Consider the following 10,695-nt stretch of genomic DNA (forward strand, 5'->3'; position numbering starts at 1 on the left):
AAACGGGGCCAGTGTGCCTGGTGGTGAGTGTTGCCAGTGGTCAGAGGAACGTCCTTGTTGTTGTTAAAAGAAACGGTGTTGGCCAACTCGAGTTGTGGGTGTTTGTTGGGACAGTGTGCAAGCACCTCGACATGGCTTATTACGTGATGTTAACACATATCCATATTTTACATCGTCATTTTGGTTTTGTAGGTAGGTGATGAAGAAATATCAAAGTCACGACAGTACCCCCATAACCTGCTCACGTATAATCATAAGAACCACTGTAATAAACACCTTATAGACCTTTGAGTAATTGCATCCGAGTGTGTGTGTGTGTGTTGTGTTGTGTTGTGTTGTGTTGTGTTGTGTGTGTGTGTGTGTGTGTGTGTGTGTGTGTGTGTGTGTGTGTGTGTGTGTGTGTGTGTGTGTGTGTGTGTGCGCGCACGTTAAGTGACAGCTGCAGTCAGACAATCGTGGGACCTCTATACCCCGCCTAGTTTGGTACCATATACATTATGATGTATATGAACCCCATCCACACACATCATCAAACATTGCATACATTTACATCATGTGTCAACAAATATTTATAAATCGGCAAACCCCCACGACCACCTGTTCGAGAAGCCCTGCCGTTCTCACCTTTCGGATGCTGCCGTTCAGTCTGCCCTCCTCCTCCTCCTGCTGTCGGGGCAAGGTCGAGGGCAGATCCTCGTCCGAGGTGCCGTCAGACAGCGACATATCCAACTCTCTACGGACAAGAGCAAAGTTGTTTTTTCTTTGAATCAGTGGAGCATGAACAGTGACTTTACTCCTACGTCATCTTGAGCTAAGGATATCAGGTCTAGAAAGGACGCTTTCATCGGAATATCTTGCCATTATATAAAACTAAGCTTTGCCTACAGTAGTCGCGCTTCTCCACTTGCCTTGTTGCGGATTCCTCCATCGTCAATAACGCAAAGAAAAACGGGGCCAATCGCTACATTGCGTGTTTTTTAAACTCCTCCGAACAGCTTTAGAGTTATAAAGTGGACCCTTGATGTTGAAAAACAAACTTTAACTTTCAGAAAAACACAATTTATAGTATACTCTACATTTTGATGCCACCTCCTCCGTTCTTTTTCTTCGACTAGTGCAAGATGAGCTTGTTCAACGAAGCGGGCATGTTGTGTCGGACCCATCCAATCATGATCGGCAACGCTCATCGTGACGAATCACAGGGAAGAGCGTTTCCTACTGACACACCGATAGAGCCAATCGGATTTGAGGTGAGGGCATCCACTCCCCGTTGGTGCAGGTCGTTTCTATGGTAATATAAGGGCTGTGGCTTGGCTTGTGTGTGCGGGTGTGTGTATGCCACGAGCGGGGTGCTCGTGGCAGTAAAGTTACTACTTACTATTCACTATATTCAATGCGATAATTAATTCAACCACTTAACAAAGTTTCGTGTGTGTGTGTGTGTGTGTGTGTGTGTGTGTGTGTGTGTGTGTGTGTGTGTGTGTGTGTGTGTGTGTGTGTGTGTGTGAGAATGCTTTTATAACTGTCTTTATAACAGAAGTACCCCAATCTGGCTTTCACACAACCATTGCAAATCCTAGGTTGTTGTTCTTCACGTTGCCGCTAGGCGTCAGTACCGGACTATCAATAGATGTATGGTGACGTCCAATAGAAAAAAAAAAGTTAAAAAAAAAAAAAAAAAACACGTCTGCAAATGCAGTATTTATTGGATGACCAGTGAGTGATGTGAAACAGTAAATCGGTAAAACCGTCAAGCTTACTTTATCTTTAGGGTTCAGTCGAGTTGATATGTGAGACGTTAGACTGCCAGTAGTATTGTAATAAATCCCCCCTCATTCAAATACACAAAAGTACCATAGAAAATAAAACTATACATGAGTAAAATCTTCAGTTGGAACAGATCTGATTTTATTTGCATTCACCTCTGGGCTTGTGTATCCGTACCTGCACATAATTACCATAAGTAACCTTGATAAAATTTAAGGTCATAACAGTAAACATAGCAAGCATCCATTTTTTCTTGTGACCAGCTGGTATCTATAGCAGCATACCCATTACCAAGGGCTTTAAAGGTCATTCATATTTTTAGAAAGCAGCAATATGTTTGGGGAATATTGCATGTGCTCAACATACATGGATAAATGTTGAGTTTGGCTGTTAGGTCTACCGTCTTTAGAAATGTAACAACATGTAGCAACAAAATATAGGCCTATATTTAAAAACGTAATTGAACATATCAATAATGTATTGCATCGCAAATAAATAGTTTTTTAAAACACAAATCTTTGTTTGTACAGTTGTCTGCTTGATGTAGGCCTAAAATGTGTCTGTGTGCGTGCGTCCATGCATGTGTGCACTTTTTCCACATAAATCAGTTTACGTGAATTTACAAAATACTATCTTATATCAAAGTAAGTAGGCCTAATTGATTTATACATACAATCTCAAAAACAGAGATTAAAGAAAACTTAACTGTCTTACATTGTTTGGGGAAATGTCCGGCCTACCATTTTCTAGTTGCATTGATACATAATAAGAACTACGACGTAAACACCATAGAAAATGCAGTACGTATGCAGTACAAGAATGTGTGCTGTTCCTCCTGCAGGGACCGTCCTCACTTCACATCACAGGCTCCCCATGAACACGCAATTATCAACCTATACAAAAATGGACCCAAAGGACCAAAACACCCTCTTTTGGTGTGGCTTGGATCTATTGTTTCATCAAACCACCTGCTGCGCCGCATGCAGCCTCGTCAAACACAGCGCCATGGGCAGTTGACTACTCAAGCCATTCCAGGTGCATTCCCTGTGGCGTACCTTATACCTCTACGGCATCCAAACGGACCCCCCCCCCCCCACCCCCACCCCCCCGTCATTCCCACACGACAAGGAACGAAAGCAAATTGCTCCTTGATTTCTTCCAGAGAGTGGTACACACGGGTGCGATTGTCGTCTGGTTTTCCATCCCGTTGTTTCATTCATCTGGACGTCTCCTCCACGGTTACCACCAGCTCTTCTGGGCTGTTGAAGCTCTTGCAGTGGTTTTTGTTGTTCAGTGCGACGAAGTTCATCTCCAGCGGTTGCGACCGGTGGTCCACGTCCGTCTTGCTGCTGGCGACGCAGTTGATCTCGCTTCCGCGAGGGCCGGAGGTGCGACGTGAGCCGGTGATCCAATCTAACGAATGACAAAAATAGCGGTAATCCCGATTGGTTGTGACAAGCACAGCGTTCACAGATTTGATTGTAAACCATCACGTTTAAATCATTGAAACGCCCAAAACTCAAGGATTTCTCTAATTTGTCTCTAAAATTTAAGTAAAATAAAATGTTTCCTCAATCTTCCTCAATTTGTTTATGTATTCACAATATGGACATAGGGTAGAGCATCTGCCACACAGCTGGGGTTCATCAAAACAAAATACTCTTTCAAAAGACAATCTTGGCAAGAGTATTTGAAGACCATTTGTGACGGGCCTTGCCTTCATAATTCCATTTTAGCCAGCGCAGCGTAAAATTGTTTCTTAGTAATAGTGTGTGGCTGACCAATTCAACCTTGGGTGCGTGTGTGTGTGTGTGTGTGTGTGTATGTGTGTGTGTGTGTGTGTGTGTGCATGTGTGTGTGTGTGTGTGTGTGTGTGTGTGTGTGTGTGTGTGTGTGAGTGAGACACATCCATCAGCACTCTATCAGAGGAGATCAGCAATGACAAACATGTAGCACCTGCTTTTCTCTGTCGCTCGCTCAAAATCTCACCCCCTAACTCCTTCACTCTCTCTCACTGGCCATAATTAGACATAAGCAATAGTTGTAGTTATAATTTATACCATTACTGTCACTTAACTGCTATTGCTACCGTACAATGTCTCCTTTCTAAATATGTAATACTATTACTACTAAAACTATTACCACTGCATGATGTCACCATTCTAAATGTGTCATACTATTAACACTGGTAAGTAGTATTAAAACAGCATGGTGTCACCTTTCTCATGCTCAGTGCGTCCTACACGCCCTGCATCTAAACCTATCTGGGGGGGGTTGAATATTGTCAAGCTGTCAGGAGAAGTGCATGCTGGGAGAACTTGCAGACGTGCGTTCGTGTTTTCCCCCACTCCCCTGGGAGTAGGAGACAGGAGGAGGAACATCTTCACATTTACACCTCCTCCTCACCACCTCCTCCTCCTCACCTCCCCCCCACCTCCTCCTCCTCCTCACCTCCTCCTACCTTCTCCTCCTCACCACCTTCTCCTCCTCAACTCCCCTCCACCACCTTCTCCTCCTTATCTCCTCCCCACCTCCTCCTCCTCCTCACCTCCCCCTCACCACCTTCTCCTCTTCAACTCCTCCCCACCTCCTCTTCACCTCCTCCTCACCTTTCTCCTCCTCACCTTCTCCTCCTCCTCCTCCTCCTCCTCACCTCCTTCTCCTCCTCATCTCCTCCTCCTCCTCACCACCTCCTCCTCCTCCTCCTCCTCACCTCTTCCCCACCTCCTCCTCCTCCTCCTCCTCACCTTCTCCTCCTCCTCCTCCTCCTCCTCCTCAACCCCTCCCCACTTCCTCCTCCTCCTCCTCCTCCTCACCTCTTCCCCACCTCCTCCTCCTCCTCAACCCCTCCCCACCTCCTCCTCCTCCTCACCTCCTCCCCAGCTCCTCCTTCCCACCAACTGCTCCTCCTTTGCACCTCCTCCTCCCAACGTTCTCCTCTACTCTCTAGAGAACACCCCAGGAAGCTCTGGAAATGTTTCACTCAATTCGACTTCATTCGTAAGCCAACACTGGGAGGGGACACACACACGTGTGTGTGTGTGTGTGTGTGTGTGTGTGTGTGTGTGTGTGTGTGTGTGTGTGTGTGTGTGTGTGTGTGTGTGAGTGTAGGTGTGTGTGTGTGTGTGTGTGTGTGTGTGTGTGTGTGTGTGTGTGTGTGTGTGTGTGTGTGTGTGTGTGAATGTAGGTGTGTGTGTGTGTGTGTGTGTGTGTGTGTATGTGTATGTGTCTACACATCAAGTGTGTGTTTACAGGGAAAAGAGAGGTGTGAGTGTGTGTGTGTGTGTGTGTGTGTGTCTGTGTGTGTGTGTGTGTCTACATCAAGTGTGTGTTTACAGGGAAAAGAGAGGTGAGTGTGTGTGTGTGTGTGTGTGTGTGTGTGTGTGTGTGTGTGTGTGTGTGTGTGTGTGTGTGTGTGTGTGTGTGTGAGAGTGTAGGTGTGTGTGTGTGTGTGTGTGTGTGTGTGTGTGTGTGTGTGTGTGTGTGTGTGTGTGTCTACATCAAGTGTGTGTCTACAGGGAAAAGAGAGGTGATTGTGTGTGTACGTGTCTGTGTATGTGTGTGTGTGTGTGTGTGTGTGTGTGTGTGTGTGTGTGTGTGTGTATGTGTCTGTGTGTGTATGTGTCTGTGTGTGTGTGTGTGTGTGTGTGTGTGTGTGTGTGTGTGTGTGTGTGTGTGTGTGTGTGTGTGTGTATGTGTGTGTGTGTGTGTGTGTGTGTGTGTGTGTGTGTGTGTGTGTGTATGTGTCTGTGTGTGTGTGTCTGTGTGTGTGTGTGTGTGTGTGTGTGTGTGTGTGTGTGTGTGTGTGTGTGTGTGTGTGTGTGTGTGTGTGTGTGTGTGTGTGTGTCTGTGTGTGTGTGTCTGTGTGTGTGTGTGTGTGTGTGTGTGTGTGTGTGTGTGTGTGCTCACAGGGAGACGCGAGGGGGGAGAGGGGTCGCTCCAGCAGGTGGGGGAGGGGGACGGTCCTGAGGGGTTTACCTGCTCCACCTCCCGCTGCGTCACGTTCAGACCCCATGGGCCGACCTCCACCTACACAACACACACATCACCAACGTCATCAACCCACAGACAACAGCGTCACTACACAACACACACATCACCAACGTCATCAACCCACAGACAACACCGTCACTACACAACACACACATCACCAACGTCATCAACCCACAAGCAACACCGTCACTACACAACACACACATCACCAACGTCATCAACCCACAGACAACACCGTCACTACACAACACACACATCACCAACGTCATCAACCCACAAGCAACACCGTCACTACACAACACACACATCACCAACGTCATCAACCCACAGACAACACCGTCACTACACAACACACACATCACCAACGTCATCAACCCACAGACAACACCGTCACTACACAACACACACATCACCAACGTCATCAACCCACAAGCAACACCGTCACTACACAACACATGGCACAACACCAACGCTACAGAGGAAACATCACACACACACACACACACACACAGCACACAACACAAACACCAACACAACACAACACCAGCACGATGGAACATGTGGGACACTTAACACACGCTCCTAGCTACCAAACAAATTAATCATAAATCATTCAATGGTTTACTTGTCATTTCTGCTAAACAATTGTCATTGTTAGTAAGTAGTGGTTATAGTTGTATTTTATCTAGGATGGTAGTAGTAGTAGTAGTAGTAGTAGTAGTAGTCAAATTAAAGCGTTTGTACTCACAACTAAGGCACAATACTACATGTATTCATAACACATGCATGCTCGGTTTGGGCTGGATTGTTGCAGGTCCTTTTAATCCATGTATAGCTTATAGGCACTCCTCTACTAGGGTCTGTTTTGAGTCTCTATCCTGCTGCCTTTAATCTATTCCTCAGACGGACTGCTGAGATCAGGCTGTCTGTTACAAGGTCATTGTCTGCAGTAGAACATCTGTACTCCAGAAAAATGACTCCTCCACAGGTCTGATGGATAGCACACACACACACACACACACACACACACACACACACACACACACACACACACACACACACACACTCATGCATGTATAAACACTCACACTCACCACACATGCACACACAAATCCACACGCACACACAAACACACACACACACACACACACACACACACACACACACACACACACACACACACACACACACACACACACACACACACACACATCCTTCAGGGGCCCATAGTCCGTCGGATACATCACTTAAAACAACGAGGCCTTAATGTGCTACAGATGATCTCGTCATTAGCATAATTACTGACGCCTTTTAATTGGCGTGATTTGTCAAAGTGACTCTCAGGGACCTGAAAGCACAGGGTTCCCGAGACTTGCGCACGCACACACACACGCACACTAACACGTACACACACACACACACACACACACACACACACACACACACACACACACACACACACACACACACACACACACACACACACACACACACACAGACGCGCGGCTGCACACCTACCTACGAAGTCGTTGACGACGTCTTTGACCAGGTGCCCGACTATCGCGTAGGCCACCACGACCACCACCAGAGCCGCCATGACCAGGTAGAGCACCGCCTTCGGCAGGGGAATGGGGTCCCGGGCGGGTGTCCGGTGGTCGGTGTAGAGCAGGTCGCTCTCCGACGAGTAGGAGTACTGGAAGACCTGCTCCATGCCCGAGGTGGGGTCGGAGTTGAGCGGGGGCCGGCTAGCGCTCGGCGCGGCGTCCGGCTGGAGGGCGGAGGTGACCATGGTGGTGGTGGCGGTGGCCGCCCCCGCTCGGCCCATGCCGCCCCCCTGGCTCACCAAGCCCGCCGTGGTCTTGTTCAGGAGGGGGAGGATGTGCGAGAGGAAATAGCCCCAGTCCTTTATAGCGCTGGTGTTGCACGCAAACATGTTGTTCTGTTTGGGTCTTGAAGAAAGCGTAAAGAAGGGGAAAGAGAGGGAGGATGGTTCTAGGAGAACTTCGGTGTCCTTGACAAAGATTTTAGATCTAACAGGACTCCCCGGGGGTGAACGCTGTGTCCAACAGCTGCTCTGGGTCCGGGTTTGGTATAAACTTACCTTACTTTCCTCTACGAAACGCGTTTATAAACCAATGCACGGCTCAGTTTAGTTTAGTTTTTCTCTCAGGCGCATTTGTTAATCCAGTTCGGCCGACACGGACGCGAAGTTAGAATGACATCACTTCTCATCCAACAGCCCTTTCAGGAGCAGCCCCAATCTTGCGCTCATGGATTCAAGCCCTCGCCAATAATCTGGAGCACGTAGCCTAGTAAAACTCTATCCGAGATCTGACCACGAACCCGGAATAGCAGAGATAGTTGACCACAGAAAAAAAGAAATCCTTTCATTCTCAATTATTTTGACCAGAATAGTACAATAGTCTCGAGATCGGACGAAAGAAAACGCGCATATAATCCTCCTGAAATGTAGAGAAGTGTTTGCGCGTCAACAACGCGCCGGTGTCCTGCGCGCGGTGCGCTGTCCAGTCCTGAAATAAGGGACATCCCGAGTCTCTTGTTGGTCGTTCGTTCATAATGCATAGTGGCTATTCTGTATTCACCGGCTGGGGTGAGTATATATATATATGTTTATATATATGTATACATTTTTTAACTGCAAACGGGTTCTGTTGTAAAGCACTTTGGAATGATATAACAGCATGGCAAAGCAGAGATTTAGTCTCGGCGAACAGAAAAACATTGACAACTCTCCGATTGGCCAAACGGCATCTACCCATCAAGGCAAGCTGTGTCCATGTTTGACGATCTGACTACCCAGCCTACATAAACACAACAAGTAGATCCACTGATCTGGAAACCAACATCAAAACAACTCAAGCAGTGATAGGACAACTGAAATGTAAAACACGTTTGCCCTTGGGTAGTAACCTAGGCAAACCTGCTTCAGAAACATTTGCAGTCGCATCACATCCTGTTGATAGTGAGGAAGAGTGTGGTCACATCCTAGTCAGGAGCAGGTGACAAAGAGTCTGCTTACTGTTCTCCCTTCAGTATCTCCTCTACTAACACACTTATGCATGCGTAAACATGCACACTCACACAAACACACACATATGCACATACACACACCCACACACACACACACACACACACACACACACACACACACACACACACACACACACACACACACACATACACACACGCCACACACACACACACACACACACACACACACACACACACACACACACACACACCACACACACACATACACACACACACACACACACACACACACACACACACAAACACACAGTGGTAGTGACAGTGGTGAGAGTGAAGACGATGGTGGTGGTGGTGGGTGGGGGGGATGGTGGTAGTGGTATATTTAATGGTGGTGATGTTGGGATGGATGTGGTGGTGTTGGGGTGATGCTGATGGTGGTGAGGATGACGGTGGTGGTGTTGAGGGAGGTGGTGATGGATGTGGCGGTGATTGAGGTTGGTGAAGTTGTTGGTGGTGTTGGGTGGCGGGGATGGTGGTGATGGGGATGGTTGCGGTGGGTGGAGGGGATGGAGATGGTTGCGGTGGGTGGAGGTGATGGTGGCGGTTGCGGTGGGCGGAGGTGGTGGTGGTGATGGAGTTGGTAGAGGTGGGCGGGGGTGGTGGTGGCGGTTGCAGTGGGTGGAGGTGATGGTGGTGGTTGCGGTGGGTGGAGTTGATGGTGGTGATGGAGTTGGTAGAGGTGGGCGGGGGTGGTGGTGTGATTATGTTGCTGATCATGGTGATGGTGCTGGCGGTGCTGACAGTGGAGAGGGACGGAGGAGGTGGTGATGGTGAGAGTAAATTAAGATCCCATCCGTGGTTCGGAGCAACGTCTCTGATACTACTTAGAGGATTAGATTACTCTTCAGTACTTCATCAGGAGCCTTCCTCTGTCCCAGAATCAGTCCCCCAGGACACAACAGGGGCAGACTCTCTAACCTACACACCAACCCCCAGAATAATAATTGAGAACTGATCTGAGAGCCGGGGCGTGAAAGGTTTCTTATCATCAAAGCATAGAGATAAAAAAAGTTTTAAAAAGATCCTTCTTTAAGCAACTCCAAAAAAACGTATGATATAGAGAAATCTATGAGCTCTTAAACCCTGGACTCTCATCGTAGCGATTATTTCTAGGTACTTCCTGCTAAGTTTCGAGTTATTTCAGTCCAGGGGATCCACTGTGGACGCAAGAGGGGCTTTACACCCAAACGCAGACTCCCAGGACTCCTGGCTAAGCTGTCCGTGTGAGCAAAGCTCAGCAGCTGCCTGCCACCACGACCATCACTAGCAGTCTAGAGGCAGGCTTTTATTAACATTCAAGCTTCATTTCGTAATTTCACGCTTTTATTTTGATGTCACTGTTACTCTTATAATACACACACATGTGAAATGATGTGTGAAGTATATCAAACCTGTACAGAACTGAAGGGAAGAGATAGACCATATAGATTGAGATGAATAGAGAGAGAGAGGGGTAGAGAGAGTAAAAGGGGGGGGGAGACAGAGAGGTGATGATAGAGAAAGAGAGAGCGTGAGGGAGAAGAAGAGTGTGAGAGGTAGAGGGAGAAAGAGAGAGGGAAAGAGAGAGAGAGAGTCTCAGAGAGAAGGAGATTGCGAGAGAGAGAGAGAGAGAGTAAGAGAGCCAGAGAGAGAGAGAGAGAGTGGGAGAGAGAGGGGGAGAGAGAGAGAGGGAGTGAGGGAAGTGTCATCTTTAGCCGGCTAATCAGACAGGATTCAGAAGGCACTAGAGGACATGAGAGTCTGACGTATAACAAATAACCTCTCTGTCATAACAGACACACACACACACACACACACACACAACCACACACACACACAAACACACACACACACACACAGACATGCGACAACACACATGCACAG

At 47.7% G+C, this 10,695-nt stretch overlaps 2 protein-coding genes across 2 annotated transcripts in view; both read right to left on the reverse strand.

Annotated features, from left to right (window-relative positions):
- rhpn1 (rhophilin, Rho GTPase binding protein 1) overlaps nt 1-928 on the reverse strand; it is a gene marked incomplete at its 5' end in the record, with an annotated part of 17,447 nt that extends 16,519 nt beyond the window's left edge. Inside the window, 2 exons of the mRNA XM_084472929.1 lie at nt 625-733; nt 909-928. Of these exons, the coding sequence (XP_084329055.1) occupies nt 625-733; nt 909-928 (129 nt within the window). The remainder of the gene's footprint in view (nt 1-624; nt 734-908) is intronic.
- A 2,055-nt stretch (nt 929-2,983) lies between these two features.
- Nucleotides 2,984-7,693, reverse strand: LOC311353101 (uncharacterized protein; the record flags this gene model as incomplete). Its single annotated transcript, XM_084472930.1, has 3 exons — nt 2,984-3,180; nt 5,677-5,796; nt 7,279-7,693. The coding sequence occupies 3 exons, from the start codon at nt 7,691-7,693 to the stop codon at nt 2,984-2,986; spliced, it is 732 nt and encodes a 243-aa protein (XP_084329056.1).
- Between the last annotated feature and the right edge of the window lie 3,002 nt (nt 7,694-10,695).

The sequence above is a fragment of the Micromesistius poutassou genome (assembly GCF_964030765.1).
Source record: "Micromesistius poutassou genome assembly, chromosome: 9".
NCBI classification, from domain to species: Eukaryota; Metazoa; Chordata; class Actinopteri; order Gadiformes; family Gadidae; genus Micromesistius; species Micromesistius poutassou.